Consider the following 22,865-nt stretch of genomic DNA (forward strand, 5'->3'; position numbering starts at 1 on the left):
TCTCCTGGCCTTTGGTTGCTTCAGCTTGACTTCAAACCACCTCAGCCTAGTCTCCTCTTCTGTGCATTGTGGAAACCAGGTGAGACCCTTTTGTCTTCGTGCAAGTGTGGTCAGTCCCAGTCCTGTCCTCTGGCCATACTGGTGACAGAGTGACTTGTGCCAACTCCTGAGCAGCCCCTGGGCATTGCCTACTCCTGGTGATGGGGAAAGTGCTTCAACCTGGACCAGACTGGAGCCAGGACTGCCCCCAGCATCTCTGCAGGGGGAGGAGGATGCACCAAGGCACAGGAGAGCCTGCCTGCAGCCCCAGGCTGTGCCACCACTCCTGTCTGCAGGGCAAGGTCCATTAAAAGTTAATTTACTGACCTTCAGCAGTCTCTCACCTTGGTTACAATTATTCCTTTGGCACCCAAGGCTTTACTGTGATGCCTCTAAGGGGCAGCAAGGAAGCACCTGCATTTCAAGTGAGGTGAGGGCTTGTAACTTGTGGCATGGTGGGGAATTACCAATGTAAAAGAAATGACAGCTAGAAAAAATTACCTTTTTTCTTTCCCAAAGAAAACTTTAATTTCAACAAGACAGGAAGCTGCACGAAGAGAGCTACCGCAAGTTATCTTGAACAACAGCTTAAAACTATCTACATTGGTACTTGTGGAGTAGGGGTCCTCCCTCTGAGTAACAGTCTGGCCATGTCCGCTTGGCCTTGCAAAGGCCACCACACCATACCTGGTAGACTTGGCTCCGTCCTGCACCAGGACACAGGCTGTCCTCTCCTTCACAAAGGCAAAGCAGCATTTGGGGGTGATAAGGACCAAGAAAACAAAACTCCACCCCAGGAAAATGGGACTTGCCTTTAAAGCGTCGTTTCTTCTCACCCAAGCTGTTCCCAGGAGGTACACAGCCCACGTGTAAGTCCAGGCTGATGTGTTTCAAAACAGCAGTGGCAGCCGCTTCCAGTTACATGTCTGTCTAACCCAAAGCATCCTCCTGAGCTAGAGCCAAGTGGGGAGAAACCCGGGGAAACCCATCCAGGCCATCTCCATGGTGGCTCAAGCCTTCCCAGCCCATGGCAGGGATCGCCGCTGCCTTTGGGCAGTGGAGAGCCTAAACCCTGCAGTGGAGTCAGGCATGGGGTTATCAGCTCAGGGCCATGCAAGCAGCTCCCTTCTCCTTTGAACCACCCCCACAGCTGCTAAAACACAAAGTTTTGCAAGTGCAGGGTGCCATCTGCCAGAGGGCAGGGAGCTGCAATAGATGGCTTTCAGCTAGGGGCGCATTAAAGTGGACAGAGCATCCCACCTCTGTTATTTAACATTAAAAGGGCTCGTTTCAAGCCTAGCAGCTTCCTTCAGCCCAATACCAGAAATGTGAAGATTGCCTCTCCCTGTTTCCAGGCTGCGGGATGTCAAACAGCCTGGGTTGAGGGCCAGAAGGTGGCCCGAGCTTTTTCCCTGGATAAAGAAGCACGTTCCTCTCCCGGCTGAAGCAGTGTCCTTCCAGTGCGGAGCAGGCACTAGAGGCAATGGGGAAGAGGCTGCCTAGGAAAGGGAGGCAAAACCCAGGTGTTGCTCAGCTCTGAGCTGGAAAGGTGTCTCAAATCTCAAGCAAGAAAAGAGGCAACTGGAGTTCCTATTTAAAAACCATCCTAACCAAAAAAAAAAAAAAAAAAATCAGGTAAACCGTCCCAACAGGAAAGAAGGGGGGGAAAAAAAAAAAAAAATTCAACCCCAAACAATAAGACTCCGGTTAGTGGTTGTAACCATCCAAGCAGACAGCAAGGGAGGTGAGGAGCGGAGTCCGGCAATGCCGCACCATCGCCCCGGGGCTGCAGCTCACCGGCATCCCGTCCTCGTCACCGTCCCAGGCCCCGTGGCACCCTGGTGCCTGGCCATCCCCACCGGCAGGGAACGAGGAGCCTCCTGCCTCCGCTGCCCATCCACCGACCATCTCTTCCCCCCCGGCCACCCGCTTGCCCATCAGTTCTCGCCCGCCTGGACGTACTCCTCGGTGGCCTTGGAGATGGTGCTCAGGTACTGCCAGCTCAGGGCAGCCAGGAGCATGGCACACGACAGGTAGATGGGGGAATAGTGGTGGCGTGACACCATGGGGCCGCCGGGCAAGCTCATGGTGCGGATGGAGGCGATGACCTGCTGCGTCTTGTTGGATGATGGGTCCGTGCTTGGGATCTTCTGGTAGATCTGGGGAAGGAGGAAGGAGGAGTTACGGTTCCCACCCAAGGCTGAGGAGACAAATGGGACTACCGGGTGGAAGAGGAAGCCTTCAGTGACCACTGTGTCCTCAACAGCAACCTCAGCGGTGGTCTGCCATGGAGCAAGGACCACCTGCAAGGGATGGCTGGATGGGGCCACAGTCCATTTCCCTCGAGAGGTGCATTAAGCCAAGCAGCCTCTTGAGGGCACCCCATGATGGGAGATGGACCACACGGCCTCCGACACAATCCCTCAACCACCAGTGGCGTTGCTGGGGCCAGCAGTTCTTGCCCAGCTATCCTCACTCACCGCTGATGTGCTACAGCCCACCCCAAACCAGTGAGGACACCCCAGTGTGACCAGCAGCCGGTGTGACTGCCAGGCAATGGCCACCTCCATTAGATAACCCCAGGGTCCTTGGGGTTTTCTCTTCACGGTCTGCAAACCCAATGGTCTTTGAGATACCTGTCTGAGGGAGTCTTAGGGACACATGCACAGGCAGAGACCCTGGGCTAAGGTGTCACTGTCCCCTGCCATGGGGTTGGCCAGCCTGCAAAGGGAGCTCTAATAACCCATGGTTTGGGGTGTCCCTGATGCAGAAGCAACATCTTTTTACTGAACAGCCCATGATGGATTTGGGTTTTGGTTTTCTTGGGTGAGGTTGGGTTTTTTTCCCATGAATCCATCCACCAGTTGTTCCTCCAGGTGAACTTTTAGCCTCCACAGTGCTTTTAGCCTCCACCCTGAGGCCAGGGGTCCCACTGCTCTAACAACAAAGAGCTGCCCTCATTTACTGTTGGCCACGGAGCACAAGGAAACAACCACCACATTGTGCTGCCAGCTGCAACTACAAACACCAAGAAAAGAAGGCCGCTCGCTGGAGCAGCCCATGGGGAGATGAGGTACCCGGTTCAGAAGACGTATGTTGTGGGAAAGGTCCTCTGTGCCTGCTCAGCCCAAGGGAAGCCCCGTGCTGTGACAGCTGACTCCTCTGGGTCTCCACCAAAAGGACGGCAGGACCTCCATCTCTGCCTCTCAACACAGGCACAGACCAAGGGCACGTTCAAGGGAACACACCAAGCACCCAGTTGGGTCCAAGCCAAAACCACGTCAGGGTCACTGTGTCCTGGCACCACTGAACTGACTTAGAGATGTAAGAAAAGGATTAACAGATTCACGTGTCTTCCCAATTCCACACCAGGAATGAGGACAGGACCAGCCAGAAATGACTCAAAGCAAACTGCTCGACTTACCTCTTCCACATACTGGTACATGATGGCTTTGACAGCTTGTATGTTTGTGGCATCCATCATTAGAGTGACAGCTTGTCCCTTCCGGATCTTCACGACGCCCCTGAACACCTGCTTGTTGTTATAGCAGGCAGCCAACGTGGCAATAGCCATCACCTAAGGAGAAACACAAAGAGCCCTTACCGCATTGTGAGGAGCTTGCCAAGGCAGTAACCTTGGCCCTAGTGAAATCGATGGCAAGACACTCCAGAGTGGAGCCACAATCTCACCACCAGCAGAAACGGTAGGTACCAGGAAAGAAGGAAGAGATAGAAGAGATGGAGAATAAACAGGCTAATGCTGACATGATACACAACCTCCTTCACCTCCAACTTCTCATCAGCTGGGCTGCAGACAATGAAGAACCACCCGAGAACTTAACTCACCTGGGGGATAGCGCAGAAGTTGAAGACACTTTGGTTTTTCAGGCGGGATAAGTATGTGAGGACATCAGGGACATGGTGGAGGGCGTTGGTGATGAGCTCATTCAGACACTGGACAGCCATATCAATGTTTTCTGGTTTGGCAAGATCCGACAGCTTCTTTGCGTATCTGCTCCAAACCTAAATATTAAGATAAGGACTCACAAGTTGGAAGGTACATTTATGCCGTAAGAGAGACATCAATAACAGTCTGAGGTCTGGGAGAGCGCCAAGAGACCCATGAAAGCCTTGAAGGATTTGGGCTTACTAGGCTAAAAAAAAAGAAGGGTGGGCAAGCTGTGGGACATGACAGTGGCCTTTGCATATACAAAGGGATTGCAAAGGAGGAGGATGCAACTCAAATCCACATCTTCTCTAGGCAGGGCGAGGAAAAGATCAAGAAATGCTCTACAAGACAGGTAAGCCACATGGCAAAGGGAGAGAAAAATTCTTGGAGGGCCTCAAAAAGAGCAGACAAGCATCTGTCAGGCACAGGCAGAGCCGATCCTGCCTTTGGGGACAGATTAGGTAACCTCTTGAGGTCTCACCCAGTTTTACCATCCCTCATTCCTAGAACCAACATAACAGAGAGGGGAAAAAAGCTGCGCAACAAGTTCTCGGCAGTGTGGGGAGACATCACCTCATCCCTACATCTCTACCCAGAAAGCTGTAGATAGATGTGGAACTTCTCAGCCAGCTGCCATTAGAAGAACTGTTATTATCAAGAAGATGTACAACCAACAGTAGCAATCTTATGCAGCATAGTTTTACTGTAGGGTCTTAATAAAATCAAAGCAGACCGTCAAGTCCCTCCTGTTAACTTTGATTTAAAGGGACATGAGAGACAACACCATTTTAGCTGTGCAGCTTCTGCTACGCATCCTGTAATGCATTCCTGAGACAGGTGTCCTGACAAGCATGGATGGTTGGCTCCATCCATCACAGGTCTTGGACAGAAGTATGAAAGACTATCAAGGGACACCAACAAACAGTGCAAAAAAAACCTGGCTTTGTGTGTTTCAAAGGAAATTCCAGCAGGAACTCCCCCAAAGAGAGGATGCAACTCACTGTATCAGAGCAGCAACGACAGTACCTTCAGTCTTAGTGCATTTCCCAAAAGGCACAGCAGAAACGCTCACCCCAAAGCGGTGTTTCCCCTCACCTCTCTGGGCCAGAACTCCCTTCCCTCCAGCTGGTCCTCCAGATAGTCACGGATGATGTTTGTTTTCTGCAGGAAGAGGCCCATGGAGTTGGCCAGCTCTGTGTCCTGCCCGACGATAGGGTCTTCTAGCTCTGATGCAGAGAAGAGACGGGAAAGTCCTATCCCCACCAGCCCAGCAACGTAGTGACAATACTGCAAGGCACCGAGAAGGGAAGGGGCAGGAAAGAAACAAGATAAAAGGAGCAATTATAAAGAGCTGCCTATTTGCCACATTGAGTTTTACAAAAGTGATGCTCAAGAGATAACTGATGGTACATTTTCTGCAGGTCCTCACGGCCCTCCCCGGGATGCCTCAGCTTTCCCTTGCCCAGCAAACACCAAGGATGTCCCACCAAGATGCCACTCTGCCTTTCCAGCAGCTGATGAACTGACCACAGGGGAACAGCTCACGTGATGGTTCACCCAAAACACGCGCTGGTGGCAACACCGACAATCCACACCATCTTCTTGTTACCCACAGGACCAGCAGTCTCTCAAAGCCTTCCCAAGCCCACACAGCCTCTCTCAACTGGCTGAACCCTCTCTGCCCTCAGGGATGCTCTGTCTCTTCTTTCCACAGAGACAAGGTGGACCCTACTCACGTTCAGTCTGCTCGTCTGTCCGGGCTGATTTACCTTATCCCACTCGTGCTGAGAGTCCACCTTCTTCTCCAAGAACTCCGCCATCCCGACACCCATCTTGTGGCAAATATCCGAAATCACATCCTGGTAGACCTTTGACAGCTTCCTGAACTCCATGGAGATCTGCAGCACAAACCACCATGAGGGAAAAAAAAAAAAAGACAGCATTAGGAAAAAATAGCAAAGCTCAACATTTATCAAGAAATCAGAAAAAGACTGTTTACCAGGCTCTTATCCCACCCTGGCTGGAGGTCTAGGACAACTCCCACAACCAGAATTGTTTCAAGGCCCTTAAAGCACAGACTCAGCCTGTTCTCAGTCTAAACGGTATGGTCTCTGGCGGTAGATCAGACACAGCAATATTTTGGGGAAGGCTCCATAGCCTTGGACTGGTATCATCTGGGAGCTGCAGGACAAAACTAGCTACGCTTGGTGCACAGAGTTGTTTTGTTTTTTTTAATTTGTGAGAGCACTCCATCATGCCAACCACAGGAAGAGACGGGGAGGTTTCTGGTCCTCTGTTCCCTTGAGCCCTCTCCAGTTCTGGCTCCGCAGGGCATGTTTTGCACAACTGGAAAGGCATCAAGCAACACAGAAAGTGTGAAACCCTTCTGCATGTCCAACAACATGATTCAGTGACTCAATCGTTCTCACACTGAAAAAAATTTAAAAGTTCATCCTCCCCTTCCCAAACCTGTGGAGCATCACGTTTTATTGTGCTGAGCTTTACTGTCCATCAGTGGGTAACTACAGCCAGCCCAGGGTGTGTTTCTGATAAGGGCAGCGGTCTAAATGATTACAGCTCAGACACCACTGCAGATCCAGGCTCTCCTCCTGACTCTATCCACGGCTGCTGGAATGTCCTTGCCCTGTGTCTGTCTGTCTGTAAAATAAGCGTATCGACTCTGCTTCTGTCTCAATGGCTTCGATCCATTACACAGAGAAGCGTGACCTGCAAGCACACCTCTACCAAGTATTATTAAAATCATACCTGCACATGAACTCAGACTGCCCAAGTGAATAACACATACGTACCAAGAGAGAACAACGAAGTGCCATAAATACCTTCTCAAAAGCTCTTCTAAAGTACCAAGCCATTGGCATACCTACCATATCTCTATCACTATATACATCAAGAATCCCCTGACACAGCGATCTCCTATAGCACACACCCCTGCTATTGCAAGGCTGAGCATCAAAAGTTACAACACACCTCAGTTTCCCTAACAATTGTCTCATTCCCTCTGTCAGGAAAAGCCCGGTAAGGGTAGAATAAATTTAAAATGGTAAAAAGCTGAATAAAACAGAACTTCCTCTGGAAATGAAACACTCCTTACCATAACCATTATATGTTTTTCTCAAACAGAGCCTAAAAAAAACCCTAAAAAATAAACCCAGCTGTTCTTGATCAACGTGAGCAAGGGCAGACCTGCAGCATCCACCAAGGGCCGGTCCTTGAGCCCTCACTGAAACCAGATGTCTCCATCCCTACTCAGCAGAGCCCAGCCTGGCCCCTGAGGAGCTTCTGACCCCAAGCAATCCCCAGGCAGCGCTTGGGAATTATTGCTATTAACAGTGAAGGTGCTTTTTATCTTATAGGCATGTCAAAGATTTGCAGACAGACTCCTGTAAGTCTAGAGTGGCTCCTGCAGGACCGCTACAAACGCTGGTCCATCCATAAGCCGAATGCCAGACAAGCTCTCCTCCTCTCCCTATCTGTTAGGGGTCACAGGACACCCAACCCAGGCAACGCACAGCGTTGGGCAACAAACGCGAACCACTCTCCACGAGGCGACGGTCGTTTACTCTTCCAAGAGGGGAGGCAAAAAGCTGCTTTTTAGAGCTGGCACTTTTCCACAGCCAGATTACCTCTGGCTCGTGTAGAGAGTTGCGCAATGTTTGGGTTTCTCACTCCAGCTCCACGTGCAGGTATGTAGCTCTTTGGAAGAGCTACAGGCTCACCAGGGACTGAACGAGCTAAGGCGTAACATGGAGAGACAACCGCGCACGCAAAGGTGACACGAGGCAGCTGAAGCAAGGAGGTGGACGTCTTACCGTTGGGAAGTCCTCGAGCACCTGCCGGTCCTTCTCCTTGCTCTCCATGTATTTCCACTCTGGTTGATAGAGATAAGAGTGAAATTCGTGCAGCATTGGAACCTTTACATCTAAGCTGATGGTCATGTCATCCTCTATAGTGTCCAGGGCACGAAGAACTAGGTAGAATATACAGACGGCATGTCTGGGAGGGGGAGAAAAAACAATCATCCCTTACTTGGGATTGCCTATTAGGCAGGACAAACAGCTTAGATTAACCACAAAGCCTTTGGCAGAGGTGCTTCCAACTCAACACGACACGCACCGGCACCACCAGGTCGTCGATGCCTTGGGTGACACAAGCATGCTTCCATGTTTCAAGCAATACAGTACTTCAGCCACCGAGTAGAGAGGAAAGCCGCGATGTGAAAAACTTCCCAGCCCCCACAATTGTATCCCAGTGTCTCCTACAGCTTGGAAACTGGCTTTGGTCAAAGGATGCCCGCGCGTCCAATCCCTCTTCCGTCAAATCCTAGAACGGTTTGGGTTGGAAGGGACCTGTCAAGGTCATCTAGTCCAACCCCCTGCCATGAGCAGGGACATCTTCAACCAGATCAGGTTGCTCAGCCCTCATCTAGGGACAGCGGCTGTCCCTTGCAGTGCAGGAACGTAAAATGCACGCATTGGAAACGTGCTGCTTAAACCCCGGGGTCGCGGGAGCAGGTTAGGGATGGAAAGCACCAACAGCAGCGCTTCCCACCCTCCTCGCTCTTCATCTCCTTGAATCTCCACTCTGAGCAACAGACGTGCCTCCGCACATCCTCCCCACGGGCTGACCGCTGCCAAAGCTGCAGCCTGCCTGAGCTGGGTTAGGAAAACCAGGTTTCTCCCTTCATGCAGAGAACTACAGCACAGCTTTTGGCTTTCTAAGATACGTATCGGGGAAGGGACGGGTCTGGAAGGTCTCCCTGGGCAGGGTAGGGCACTGCCAGATCCAACCCTGCAAGCAAGATCCAACCCTGCAAGCAAGGCCAGCACTCGCTAGGACCCAGAGGACAGAGCCTGAGGTCAGCTTATTGGAAAAAGCAAATGCAAAATAAGGAAGGGGAAAAAAAGCGGGTGTACTTTTCCTAACACTTCCCCTTCTCTGCACCCAGCACGCTTTTATCCTGTTTGGGGGGGAACAAGGGGATCCCTTACTGTACAACAGGAATGTCAGGACTGGCAGATAGAGCCAAAACACCCTGTATTTTTAAATCTCCATGCACAAGATGCTGGAGCCAGCCCACATGTCCAAGCACCCCAGCAGAAAGCTGCTGGAGAGCTGCTTCCCCTCTTGGTCCCCATTGCCCCTGCCTTCCACATGCAAGCTCCCCATTTCTGCAGCTGAAGCAAAAAAAAACCCAAAACACAAAGTCCTGATGGCAAGAAATACCAGCTCCAAATCCAGGATTTACATAAAATCCCCTAGCACTAAATGAGCAGAGTGATACGTCAAGGAGATGATGTGTTTATTAATTGTTTGACAAATGGAAACTAGCTTGGACTGCTTAAGCACTAATTACTAGACAAAAGCATTGCTCTCCTGGGATGACAACATGCAAGCAGTGGTTAAGCAGTCAGGGAAAACTGACGGGCTTCTAAAGCCAAAACTGTTAAATTTGGCATTTTTTCCTTAATCAAAGGGTATTTAATACCTCTGTCACACCACACATCTGAGGGCTCAGAGCAGCTCTCCAGTGCCCTCCCGTTCCTTTGCATGACCGAGTTATTCCATTTCAACCAGGGTGCAAACGTTCATCCAACACGATGCAAGTGCCCAGGACTCCTACCCCGCTTCAGCAGCGACTTCCACTGGCAGCAACCAAGAAAGGCAGAGCAGACCCTGAAATGCCATCCCAGAAGCACCTATCACACTGACACCGTGCCAAGGAAAGAACTAGTAATAACTCCAGAGCCCAGCATAGTTCAAATAGTTATTTAACCCCACTTCTGCATCCAAACCTTAACTGCACCCCTAGCTTCCACTGTATACTGATTTTAGCGCCGTGGCAATTTGGGCAAATCAAAGGGAGAAATTTTTTACGATGAGGATGGTGAAACACTGGAATGGGTTGCCCAGAGAGGTGGAAGCTGCCCATCCCTGGAAACATCCAAGCTCAGGTTGGACGGGGCTCTGAGCAACCTGATCTAGTTGAAATGTCCCTGCTCATCGCAGTGGGGTTGGACTAGATGAACTTTAAAGGTACCTCCCAACCCAAACTATTCTATGAAATAGAAGACCATAAAAACAACTGCACAGTGAGCGTGGTCTGCCCGCAGCTCCCCATTTCTCTGCAGGGTTCCCAGGCACCATGGTCCCAGCTGGGCTCCAACCTGAGATCCACAGGGATGACAGGAGCCAACCAAAGCCTGCAGAGTCTTCACCAGAAAACGTGTGTGACAGCGCTGCGAAGAGGACGCTCCGGCATTACCTCCCCTTCACACAACTGGAAGCGCCTGCTTCCAAAGAGCAAACCCGGGTTCATCTCTGGACTCAAGCTCCAGCTCTGTCCTAGGCGCAGCTCCCCCCTTTCCCAGACGAGGAGGTCTCTTTTTCTCCTTTCTCCTCGCCATCACGTTCACCCTCTGCCAGCACAAGGCTGGTCCTCTCCAGAAAGCAGCTAAACCTGCAGGAATTGATCCTGAAGGGTCCCAGGGACAGGCAGGACCACGGGGCCGGCAGCAGGGGAAGGCAGGAGCATCCTTCTCCTCCTCTCCACCACAGGAGAAGAGCTGTGACGTTGGCTTGTAACTCCTCGCCGCCACCACCACGAGTTACGATGTTGGTTCAGCTGCCAATGAAGCTGCAGTTTTGAGCTTCCCACCTTCCGAGAAAACGCCTCCCTAACCGTGGAGCAACAGGCTGGACAGGGCCCTGGCCAGCAAAACACACGGTTTAGGGGCCAAAAAAAATAAGCAAGAAGAAAGCAAACATTTTAGCTCAACGCCGTGTGCACTAGCCTGGGGAGCATCGCTCCAAGCAATCATCTAGAAACTCTCCATTTTCCAGCACTCCTTGGGGGACGCATGGAAACTCTCCTGGGAGCAGGGATGCGAACCAGGGAGCAAGAGCTTCATGCTTCCCCAGCCTTCAAACAAGGAGATTTCACTCCAAAGAAGCTGCAAACAAAATTGTGGCAGGGGTGGGGAGTGGGCTGGGGTGTAGGACACGCACTCGGGAGCGGACCCCAGGCAGTGCTGCGCTTCTCAGCAAGACGTGATTGTTCCAATGTTTGAATCCTACACCACCAGCTCCTTCAACCAGCAAGCACAGAGGCAAATATTAAGCAGCCTGTAACCACAGGGGTTCAGTTTAACCCCCTAATGGGGTTAACATCAAAGAAAACACTTCTTTGACGCGATCCAGCAAAATTAATTCCTTTGGTAAGCTTGCTGGTCTGCCCATTTCTATATTCTGCCTGTTTTGCATTTCCCTCTTTTGTCCCTAAACTCTTCAGTGGAGCTACTGTGCTTTGAAAATTAATTTCTTCTAATCCACTACAGAGCCAGCTGTAGTTCAGCAGCAATCCCTGCACAGCTGTAGGTTGCAAAGATCCAGCAATAGCATTTTTAGGATGCCAGGCAGAAGTTTCTATGCCCTGAGGGTAGGGAGCCTTCCTGATCCGGGCAAGCTGCAATGTAAGGATTAAAGAACAGAAAAGACAGACAAGAGGTAACTGCAGGAAGATCAAGGCAAGCACACTGCGTACTGACAACTGCTAACAAGTTTCAAGGTGCTTTATTGATTGGCTTTTTTTTTTTTTTCTTAATTTCTACAATAGCTAATATACTATACTAAGCATGGAAAAAAAAATTCTAATTCTTGGCCCCACTCGTACCTTTCCATGCAACCCCGGCCAAACCGCTGAATTTCTTTGCCTTTCCTGTGAAACAGGCTGCAGACGACCATTTCATAATTTCATAATGCTGGGTGACAGCTATGGGGCACCGTCCAAAATGCCAAACCAGGGCTCAGAAACCCAACAGATAACCCAGTGTTCAGGCTGCCGCCTGCAACTGCTTGGCGGAGTCGCAACCGCAGCATTAGACACGTCTGGTGCAACTTATGGAAACCTCTAATTTTGATAATTAACCCAGCTTGGGATTAACTGGTGAGAGATCTACATGCTGGAATCAGTAATTACTGTATGAATATAAGGAATTACATAGATTATATATATACGCACAAGGCCCCAGACCAGCAGAGCTTTGCATCCTCTGTTACTATTACCATCCGAAGCTTTCCTGCACGGGTCGGCAACATTCGCACAGCAAAAAACGAGCGCGCAGCGAGCCCCTTCTGACGATGGCGTAGGTTTTGAGGCAGCTGCTTCCAAAAGCACCTTCCAGGCAGCGTCCAGACCCTCGGTCAGCCCCCGGTTTTTTGCTCACCTCCTCCCACCGGTGGGGCCACGTCTTTCCAAGCCAGCCCAAAGGCCAGCGCCAGCCTTGGCACCGCCAGGACACATTCCCAGGGTGTCACAAACAGCACACGGCCAGGCGTCGCGTTTAACTGTCTGCTGGCCGAGAAGCTGGAGCGTTTGTCCCAGCAACCCAGCTCCGGGGTGGGGGGGGACACGTGTGTTACGGCCAGCCATCTCGGATGTGAAAAATCCCACGTCCAGCTGCAGGAGGTGGGGCTGCACGGAGCATCTCCCTGCCAGCTCAGCCCAGTATCCTGGTGATCTGCTGCACGGGGGGAGTGGAAGAGGGAGCACATCCCAGCAGCTATGGCGTATGGGGGCATTGTAGGGACCACCTCCTGGCCAGTTCTGCCAGCGAGCCCCGGCATCGGGGGGGGACACACAATTGCACCCACTGTGTCCCAGGGAGCCCTGGTCTTGGGGGGCCCACTGCACCCACTGTGTCCCAGGGAGTGCCAGTCTCGGGGGGTCCCATTGCACCCACCAAGTCCTAGGGAGCCCTGGTCTCGGGGGGGCCCATTGCACCCACCGTGTCCTGGGGAACCCCGGCCTCAGGGGTCCCATTGCACCTACCAAGTCCTAGGGAGCCCTGGTCTTGGGGGGGCCCATTGCACCCACCGTGTCCCGGGGAGCCCCGGTCTCGGGGGGGCCCATTGCACCCACCGTGTCCCGGGGAGCCCCGGTCTCGGGGGGGCCCACTGCACCCACCGTGTCCCGGGGAGCCCCGGTCTCGGGGGGGCCCATTGCACCCACCGTGTCCCGGGGAGCCCCGGTCTCGGGGGGGCCCACTGCACCCACCGTGTCCCGGGGAGCCCCGGTCTCGGGGGGGCCCACTGCACCCACCGTGTCCCGGGGAGCCCCGGTCTCGGGGGGGCCCACTGCACCCACCGTGTCCCGGGGAGCCCCGGTCTCGGGGGGACCCACTGTACCCACTGTGTCCCAGGGAACCCCAGCCTCAGGGGCCCCATTGCACCCACCACCTCCTGGGGACCCCTGGTCTCGGGGGGGCCCATTGCACCCACCGTGTCCCAGGGAACCCCAGCCTCGGGGGTCCCACTGCACACACCCCCCCCCGGTATGTGTGTGTCCCCCCCGTGTCCCCCAGCTCCGGGCTCACCGCAGCTCTCCGTCCAGGGCCTGGATAACGGCGGCGAAGCTGCGGCTGGTCTGGTTGAGGTACCGGTAGCAGATACGGAGACCCCGACCCAGCGAGTCCTGCGGACAGAACGGGGCACACCGGGGGGGCGGCTGAAGGCGGGGGGGCACCACCGCTACCGGCACCGACACAGCCGGGGTACCCCTCTGCTGTACCCTCCCCCGTAACCTCCCCAGAGCCCGGGGGGGACCCCGCGGGGGGGACAGAGCCAGAGTCCGCTTGAAGAGGGACACGGCTTTAGTGCTGGCCGCCATGGGGACGGGGCGGCGGCGGAACGGCGGGGGGGGGGGGGCTGCGGTCCGCTCCGCCTTCCCCCCCCCCGCCCCAAAGCCTTCCCCGGTCCGCCCCCTTAACCCGCTCGGTGCCCGGCGTTACCCGCAACCGGTGGCCCTTGCACGGAGAGCACCGGGAACCGGAGCAAGGCACGGAAAAGCCTGAAACCGGGGCGATAAACCGGAGACGGGGAGATAAACCGGAGCTGGGGTTAACGGAGCTGGTACAAAGCAGAGGGGCCGTGCATCTTCTCGGGGCCTGGTGCAATGCGGCCTCCCCCACCCCCCGCCCGGGCCAAGGCACGGAAAGTCAGAAACCGGTGTAACGAAGCACCGAAACCGGCAAAGCCCAGCCGGCGCTGCGGACGCCGGCCGTGCAACGCTCAGCCCATGGCAACGCCGCAGGGAGATGACAGCCCCCCCCCCCCCCTTCCTCCTCCTCCCGGTCCCCACTCCACCGCATCCCCCGCCGGTGCACCGAAGGATAGAACCGAAGCGCATCCCGTCCCGCTCACCGGGTCGATCCGCGGCATGACGGCCCGGTAGCCGCCCATCTTGAACCGTAGCAGGTTGTAGATGTCCTCGGGGTGGCCCAGCCATTTCTTCAGCAGCTCCATGGGGGACGCGCTCATCCCCCCGCCGCCGCCGCCGCCGCTCGCTCCCGCCGCAGCCCACCCCCCCCCCCCTTCCCCGCCACCCGGTGCTTAACCGGAGGCGGGCGGGGCCGGCTTTGCCCCGCCCCCCTCCGCCAATCAACCCGCTCCTTCCCATGGCTCGGTGGGCCGGCGGGGCGCTTATTGGTGAAGGCGCGCTCGCACCAGGGGAGAGCCAGCCAATAGGAAAGCGGCGGGGGGCTGGTGTGACGGGCGGCCGGCCGTTCCTCTGAGGGGGTGGGCGGCGCCCCTCGCCACAGGCGGGGAGCGGGAAGGCGGCCGCCGGCCCACGCAGCCCGGCCCCGCCGCTTCCCGGCCGTACCCCCGCTCGGAGCCCTGGGGAGGGCACAGCACCCTCCCTCCCGAGCCCCACAGCCCCTCTTCCCGCCCCACAGCCCCTTTTTCCCCCCCCCACCCCACAGCCCCCTTCTTCCCGCCCCACAGCCCCTCTTCTTTCCCGCCCTGCTTTCCTCAGGCAGCCCCCGGGCCCTCCCCGCTTCAGGCCGTGAGGCAGGATTTTATTTTTAAGTCACCTTCTGTCTTTTCTTTTTTTCTTTTTTCTCCCCTAGTGGCACTTCTCCTCACCTGCTGGGAGCCAGGAGGCGAGGCTTCCCCCCACGACCTCTGCTCGCTCTCCGCATTTGGCTCAGCCGTCTCTCCCCTACACCATCCAAGCTGCTACACCGTCCTCCAAGGTGCGAGGTTCAGCTTTTGGGGCTCTTTTTGCGTGGGTTGTTTTGTTTCATGAAGGCCACTGGAAATGCCATGCCTCATTTCCAGGCCTTTGCTAACAACCCTGCAGGATGTGCTCAGGAGTTGACATTAACCATCTTCCCCAGCACCATACCCCCATTAATAAGGATTATTCAGCAATCCCATAACCTGCAACCACTCAAGGGCGTTGCAGCTCACGGGGAAGAGGCTGTGCAATTCTTGTACAGGAAGCAGCCTACCACTGAGGTGTTTATAACTGCAGCGTTCCCTCTTGATTTGCAATCCACCTTCATATCTGGTTCCCATGAAAGAGAGTTTTGCTGCTGAGCCACTCTTAGCTGAGAAAAGCTGCTGGTACCATCCTCTAAAGGGCAGCACCAAAGACTGGAGTTTGCCTGTACGCCCCAGTTTTTAACCAAGAAACCACCAGAAAAGACACAGTAGACTTAACCTGAACATCACCAGTTCTAACTTCAGCTTTTATTTTTCACTTAAGTCGACAATCTATTGTTAAAGTAAACCCAGATCCAGGGAGAGAGGAGAGCAACAGCTTCTGCCAACCACATAGAGGCACACAGCTCAACGAAGGAGGGACCACATCATCTGTATTTCCAAACCTTTCTGCTTTCAAGTTACCTTGGAGATCATGAGTTTTATGCAAATGCTGTCACAAAAATAGTATTTTAAAAATTTTTTATCATCTTTACAGCAAGATCTGGAATGGGCAGTTTGCCACAAAACTGAAACCTGTGGGGGCAGACACCACACCAGGCAGGCAGAGATGAGCTCCAAGCACAGCTGAGGTTTATTTTCACCCCTCAGAAAGAGGCAACTGTTCCTGTAAGAGCTGACAGAGGGAACAGCCACTCACTTTTAACCACACCTAGTCACAGCCCAGCACACAGGTATTCAGCTACAGAGGCAGGATTATCTCATACTGAATTAGTCAAGCTCTTTAGGCAGAGGGATACACTCCTTTCTGCTAACTCCACCATAAGCCATTGCACCTGTACCAGAGTTAAGGGACAGGGTCACTTCAGACCACAGTAACCACCCACTCAACACCCTGCGCTTTCCATTCACTGTAGTCTGAACAGGGGGACCAAGACACCTCAGAATCAGTCAAACAATTTACACTGTTGTGTCTCTGTGACAAAAAAAAGATAGACATGTACAACCACTTTCGGTTTTGCATTGAGGCATGCAGTATTCCTGTAACACACAGCAGTGATTCCTGTAGTCTCCACTGAGCACTTAACTCCACCAACCCACTGGCCCTAAGGGGCAAGTTCAACAGCCTCAAAAAAAACACCAAGACCTTCTCAGGATAACTAAGAGCATGGTTCAGAGACCACCTAGACACTTTCCAGGAAAGGAGGAACACAGAAAGCCAGGTCACTCGGTGACTGGGGAAGGATCTCCATCCCCTGACAGCACTGCAGGCTGGCACTGAGGACACCACCATGTAAGTCTCTTAAAGCCACCCGAGGGTCCAAGAGTTCCCTTCATCACTGCATGCCCGAGGGGACACTGCTCCTTCTGGTAGATCTGAGGGTGCAGCCTTTTGCCACGCAGCTTGCTGTGCAGCCAGTCAGAGCTGAACTGAATGGCACAGTCAAGCAGATGCTCCAGATCCGAGAGAGCCAAGAGAGAGCCTTGTGTTAACGGATTGATCTTGGCCAGGTACAAGATCTCATTCTTAATGATGTTCCCTGGAAAGGGTCAGAAATAAGGAGACAATAAGGATATTTCTTATCAAGATAATGCAGACCAATGGCTCCAATCTGCAACTTCTGCCTCAGGGATCAGACCTAGCAACGCCATTCCCCATATCAGAGGTGGCACACAAAGAATAGACTTGCATCTGAGATCGGACTGGAAGATGTTCTCTTCCCACTACCCTTGAAGCAGACCTTCCTTTCTTCCACAGTACAAACCAATGCATAGTCACATACACAAAGACGGTTTGCTGCGCTCACGCAGTGCACTCAAGAATCTGAACCCTGTGGCTACAGACTGCAAGCCTTGTCCTCAGCAAGATGACCACATACCCTCAGCTGGACCAACCAGAAGCCATAAGGCTAAGGAGTAAAAGGCTCAGACATGCAGCTCTGGATCTGTAGACATCCTACCCACCCACCTTCCTCCATTTCTTGCTCTACCACTATGCCCTGGAACTCACCCAGCCCTGAAAAATATCTTTGGTCTAAGAGGGTGTAGCAGATGGGATCAGGTGCACGGAGGGCATCCAGCGCCCGGCCACGGTGGAACTCCACAGACAGGATGTCAGAAGCAGGATCAGTCCTTGGAGAAGAGCACCAGTACATTCGGCAGTTGTAGAAAACAAGGAAGCCTCCACTCTCAAAGTGCAGAACCAGCCTGGGAGAAGCAGAGAAGCTGAAGTCTCTCATCAGAAACATCCCTGTTATATTCTGCTCTGGCTGACGCAACTTGCACAGGAAGAGCAGAAAGAGACAGCAGCATAGCAATGGAGTGAAAAGCTACCAGAAGGTGAGAAAAGAGCCTGTACATGACGTAAGCTTAGGGAGGAACACACAGCGAGGCATCAGTCCTCACACATGCCTACCTATTCTCATGAGAGCCAGGGAGATGTCTTGAAGTACCAGTCCCCCCATGCCTATACCCTAGTCCAGCTATTCCTTCCCCGCAGTTTATCACTGCACATGCTTGTGTGCACAGGGTCACAGCAGGCACTCCAAAACACCAGGCCACCATCTTAATGCAAGGCAGCCTCTTTAATGATTTCAGCCAAGAAACTTGGTTGTGAACCTACACAACCTGTGGACAATTGTTCCTTCTGCTGCCCCATGGTTCCTAGCTGAGAGACAGCAGCAGGCAGGGAGATGCATCAGTATCTTAGCTCTCCCCAGCAGGCAAGCCAGATGACCAAGGGCTCCAGCAGTAGGGTCCACAGTCAGGGAAACTGATGCTCAGAGTAGCACACAGAACTGAATACATCTGAATCTATTTGCATAGAAATAAAGCGATCCTTCAAAAGACTGCAGGATGGGGAAGCAACAAGTGTGTCCCTACCAAGTATGCCGCATACACAGGGGCCAGGCAGGCACCCACCTTGGACATTATTAACCACTGGTGTTAAACATTTCACAAGAGCAGAATCCACACTATCTTCCAGTATTCACCCCTTCCTTGTTCAGTACACTTCCAGTGGGACTCAGGACACAGTCTGTAGCCCGTGTTTTCAACGCACTGCTGCCTTTAACAGCATCACTTCAGCCTATGCTTCCAGCTGCCTAGATGTATGCTATTTATCCAAGCCTTTTTTTTAAACATGCAATTGGGAGAAACTGGCATTTTCAGGGCATGATTCACTCTGGCATCCTAAAAGTTCTCTCTTGGAATAAAAATCTTAACTGAACTAGCACTATCATCCTTAGGCTGGCAGGCAACATGCATCCCACAAGCACTCTGTGGGTTCCCTGGTTGAACACACCCCACACCCACTCGTGCCAACTCTCATGCTTCCTTATCTTAAGAATCATCAGAGAAAAGACAGGGCTAAGAGCATCCCCACACAAATTTAGTTTGAGACAGAAGAGTGCCTCGCCAGGATGCGAGGCAGGGAGAAAGCAGAGTTTGTGAGGACTCCACTAAATACCTGGGTATAGGGTCCTTCCAGTCCCCCCTCTTATTGGCTTTGTTTGCTCTTGAGAACTCATTTGCCCGAACGCTGCCAAACAAGCCAAAGTGGAAGCGCAGCCAATTGCCTGGACCCTCTGCTGTATCTGGGACTGCAGATCTTGAGTGCTGGAGTTCCTGCAGGTCCTTATCCTGGGGATGTATCTGTGGAGCACAAACTTGTTCTTGCCCTCCCTGGGCAGGAGAACTTGCCCCACTAGCCGCCTCTGTTTGCAGCACTGTCTCTTCTGCAGTTGGTCCTAAGGGACCTTCAGCTGCCACAAATGCCAGGTACAATTTCTTCCCATGAACCTGAGAAAAAAAAAAGGCAGGATGTACTGAGGATCTATGTAACCTCTGGGTGTTTCCATAGAAGTGATTATTTTCTACAACCTCTTTCAGGTACAAGGCACATCACCCCACCCTGAACACGGGTCATTAGCATCTGAGCCATTCCCATCAGAGCTGCAGTCATCCTCTCAGCATCCCTTCTTTGTCTACATGAAGCACAAGGTGTTTGGATGCCACTCCAGTGTGAGCCCCTCCCAGAGGCTCCTGTCAGGCCAAAGAGACACACCAGGACGGACACTCAGGGTTTTGAAGTCTGTCATCACTGCTTCTCATTTGTCTCCCCACTTTGTGGTGGCCTTAAGTGTCTCAGGCTCGGATGACCTAACTCAAGGGTAGCTCTGAAGCCACAGGCTAGCCACAAATCACTGTTGAACAGCTCACATCTATGCCCCTGGCTGAGACTATCATGTAATCAGAGGTGAGGCTGCACTAGCATTTGGTCAGTCAAGTCCAAATCATCATCTGAGGGAAGTCAGGCAAGTGAAGCCCCCAGCAGGACTGACCCAGCATGAGTATCTCACAAGTGCCCATAGCATAGACATTTCAACCTAGCCAGGTGAAACTGCCCTCTGGTACAAGGGAAGCAACTGTGCAAGTTCACAGATGAAGGAAACAAGGCTGCTGCTTCTGACATCCACATGAAGAAATCAACTCTCATCTTCTACAAACAGCCCTCACCAACACCTACTCCTTAGCCCTTGAGAGGCACAGAACCAGTGCATTAGCATGACTGACTCAAAACTGCAAATAATTCTGGGCATCTCCACGTCTAGCCATATCACTACAACAGCCTTTCCTCACAGTAACCTTGATCCCAAACTTTGCAACACAGAGAAGTACTCCAAAATGTGCATTCACAACTCTTTAGCCACATGCACCTATTTTGTGGCTATAAACAAAGCCAATGGTCAATCTCAAACACAAGCTTGGTGTCATTCTGAGGTTATGCACCTTCCGTGACACAGATGCAGGACAACAGTGGTTTGGCTTGCACTTGTCACGGACCATTAAGTTCATTTTTAGTACAGCTCACCTGTGAGTCCTGGAGCTTCAGGGCATTCAGGTCATTTACATTGATCTTCCGGCTGCTTCCCCCCACCTTGACCACCACTTGTCCTACAAAAGGGGAGGTCAGCAGCTGGAACTTTCTTACCGATGGGCCCTCTGGCATCTCCAGCAGCTGTTGAGGGAATAGCAGGTCCCTTGGTCCCCTAGACTTGAAGGAAAGTTGCAACTCAGAAATACATAAAACCAGTCAGAGGCTGAGCTCGCCACAATCTCCTCACCCCATCCCTGCGGCAAAGCCCATGGAGAGAAACAGGTTCCTTTCAGGCCCAGGGAGGTGGGGGAATTTCTGTCCTTGGAGATATTAATAATTCAATCAAATAAGTCCCTAGCTCTAATGATAGTTTTCACCCCACAAGCAGGAATTTGGCTTGGGGATCTCCAGAAGTCCTTTCCTACCGCAGGTTCTCCAGGAGTCATAGAGGACCTTAAATTATAGCATCTCTCTCCTCACCAGGAACAAGAGCTCACCTAACTCCAGCCATTCCCTCAGTTACAGCCTTGATGTCCCAATACAAAGGAGGAACGCAATCTTGCATACATATTAATGAACGAGAACCAAGGCAGGCCAGTGAGCCATCCTTTTCCTGATACAGCCACCGAGGCAAACACTGCTCCCTGATCAGCCCTGGAGTTACCTCATCCCCTCCCCTTGCTTCACCAGCTGCTTGCCCCACTGACTGCAATGGCATGAGGCCAGTTAGGGAGCATTCATACACTGTACTAGCAGCATTGGGGATCAGAATACTCCAGATAAGGGGGAGATGGAGCAGCATGATGCTACAGCATCTGGTAGCTCCCTCCAGGAAGTCACACCAGTACATAAGAAGTTATTTCTGGCATGAAATCCCAGCAACATAATGTGACACATGTCACTCGCAGTTCTTCTGAGGACTTCTGCCAGGACTGGGTGTACAAGCAAGCAGACTCCAGGACAAGGAAAGCACAGTTTGGCTTTCATCCCACAGTGCCAATTCTCCCTGCAGACTAATCCCAGAGGCTCAGCTTCAAACTCCACAGCACTCAGTACAAGGCTCTGAGCTACCTGGCACAGCTCTGAGAACGCTTGACGTAAAAAAATCAACAACAATGTTGTGCATGGTCCCCCACCAGAAGAGGCATTCCCACTTCTCTCTAGCATCTCAGCTTCTCTGCTCTGCCAGGACTAGCTCAGATACAGCAGCCCACACTCGCATCAGCTCAGAGCAACTGTGAAACCAAAGCTTTTGGTACCACATGCTCCTACCACAGCAAGGGGACATCCTTGTCCACCGAAACTTTTAGCCTAGAAGAGGCTTTTAAGCCAGCAGCCACCTCCACAGGGCTGTGAACAGCAGCGAGGTGTGGACATACCCTCAACAGGAGCAGGCAAGGCAGCATGGCTGTAAAAGCCTTCACATCCTGCAGTACAAACCAAAGCTCTTCTGGAAGAGCTCAAGAGGAAAACATGGCAGGGAACGTTACCTGGATCCAAGACACGAAATTAAAAATATTAATTGGTCATACAGGCTAGCTTTCCCAGGAGTAAAAGACTGAGCTTTATTCCCGTGTTTCCTAGGGCATGGGATAATTATTTACAGGCCTGTTCCAGTTTCACCCAAAACAGCTGCATATTGTGTTCAGACAAAAGGAAATTGCAGATCAAGAGTCAGCTAAAGAGATGCTCCTGCTGCCAAAGGCACCGGCAGCCATCTGGATCCCTGGGAGCAGCATTCACCTGCTGGACACAGGTCATCCAAGGGGTCTGCCCATGCCCCAGACCCTCTGGGTCTTCCTCCTAACTATCCAGGCACCGGCTTCACATCAGGCAGCAGGGAATGAGCCCCAGGACAGATCATACAGCCCAGAGCTCAAGGAAGCTCATCACCTACAGAGCTGCACAGCTGCAATTGCTGCTGATTCAATTCACAATGGGCTCGTTGTGAGAGAGCACCAGTGCTGAGCAGTTTGTAAGGTTTTAATGCACACACTCCCCCAGCTGTAGCCACTCTGGACAGCACAGTAATGCTCCTCTTCAAGAGGAGAGGCTGCCCTTTCCCCCAGGGCTTCAGAAGAACTAGCATCTGTTGTCTCTGGTCTCCTCCTTCTCTCCATTGACCTTTCTACTTCACCTTTTCACTCCAAACCTACTTCAGACTCTTCCAAAACGCTCCCTCCTCCAAGGAGGAAGAGGAGGATAACAAGCCCCAGCCCTCTGCAGGGCATGACACCCACCTCCGCAAGAGCATGACCACTGCACCCCACAGCCTGTCCCAGCAAGCCACCTGAGCTGGTACCACTACAGGTCTGGGGCAGGGAGCCAGGCCTCCAGGAGAAATCCTCCCCATGTGTGGGCTCATTTCTTGAGTCAGTCCTTGTCCTCAGACAGAAGCCAAGCACCCACACCAGAACAAGGCTGCCAAGTTCATCCACCTCAGCCCAGCTTTACCTGCACACCCACACTGCCAGCTCACCTGTACCCAGGGATTGGGATTGCAGACCCACACTCCACTGCAGAGGAAACACCACTGTGGCTTCAAACCCCTGCACAAGGCTTCTGCAGGGATTTCAGGGCACAGCCCTGACCCTCCACATGCAGCTGGGTGGGGGTGTGTGTGTGTGCAGAGCTCCCCATCTTTTCACACTCAGCCAAGCATCAATTTCCAGCTCTCCAAAAAACCTGAGCCCAGAGTTTCCACCCCATTTCCCCCCAGGGCAGTGGAGACACTCATTGCACTCCCCCCAAGCCTCA

General features: G+C 52.8%; 2 protein-coding genes across 2 annotated transcripts; both read right to left on the reverse strand.

Moving 5' to 3' along the window:
- Positions 1-558: 558 nt before the first annotated feature.
- FDFT1 (farnesyl-diphosphate farnesyltransferase 1) lies at positions 559-14,354 on the reverse strand. Its single transcript, XM_049819229.1, has 8 exons — positions 14,207-14,354; positions 13,381-13,478; positions 7,819-8,002; positions 5,758-5,886; positions 5,084-5,275; positions 3,886-4,062; positions 3,464-3,616; positions 559-2,198 (listed from the first exon to the last, which is right to left on the reverse strand). Exons 1-8 carry the CDS (start codon positions 14,321-14,323, stop codon positions 1,977-1,979), a joined length of 1,272 nt encoding a protein of 423 aa, XP_049675186.1. The 5' UTR covers positions 14,324-14,354; the 3' UTR covers positions 559-1,976.
- A 2,099-nt stretch (positions 14,355-16,453) lies between these two features.
- On the reverse strand, positions 16,454-20,240 carry NEIL2 (nei like DNA glycosylase 2). Its single transcript, XM_049819241.1, has 4 exons — positions 20,103-20,240; positions 18,699-19,030; positions 17,241-17,437; positions 16,454-16,770 (listed from the first exon to the last, which is right to left on the reverse strand). Exons 1-4 carry the CDS (start codon positions 20,238-20,240, stop codon positions 16,454-16,456), a joined length of 984 nt encoding a protein of 327 aa, XP_049675198.1.
- Between the last annotated feature and the right edge of the window lie 2,625 nt (positions 20,241-22,865).

This window comes from Accipiter gentilis, chromosome 16 (genome assembly GCF_929443795.1).
Source record: "Accipiter gentilis chromosome 16, bAccGen1.1, whole genome shotgun sequence".
Lineage (NCBI taxonomy): Eukaryota > Metazoa > Chordata > Aves > Accipitriformes > Accipitridae > Astur > Astur gentilis.

What these genes read in the sequence shown, in the direction of transcription:
- FDFT1 (XM_049819229.1), bottom strand. Translation starts at nt 14,323, where the DNA reads ATGAGCGCGTCCCCCATGGAGCTGCTGAAGAAATGGCTGGGCCACCCC. An exon ending in TGCTCGAGGACTTCCCAACG is followed by an intron (nt 5,887 to 7,818) that starts GTAAGACGTCCA and finishes TTTGTGCTGCAG; the next exon opens with ATCTCCATGGAGTTCAGGAA. An exon ending in ACTTCTGCGCTATCCCCCAG is followed by an intron (nt 3,617 to 3,885) that starts GTGAGTTAAGTT and finishes GTTTCTCCTTAG; the next exon opens with GTGATGGCTATTGCCACGTT.
- NEIL2 (XM_049819241.1), bottom strand. Translation starts at nt 20,240, where the DNA reads ATGCCAGAGGGCCCATCGGTAAGAAAGTTCCAGCTGCTGACCTCCCCT. An exon ending in TGAAGCTCCAGGACTCACAG is followed by an intron (nt 19,031 to 20,102) that starts GTGAGCTGTACT and finishes TTTTTTTCTCAG; the next exon opens with GTTCATGGGAAGAAATTGTA. An exon ending in AAGATATTTTTCAGGGCTGG is followed by an intron (nt 16,771 to 17,240) that starts GTGAGTTCCAGG and finishes GACCCTTTCCAG; the next exon opens with GGAACATCATTAAGAATGAG.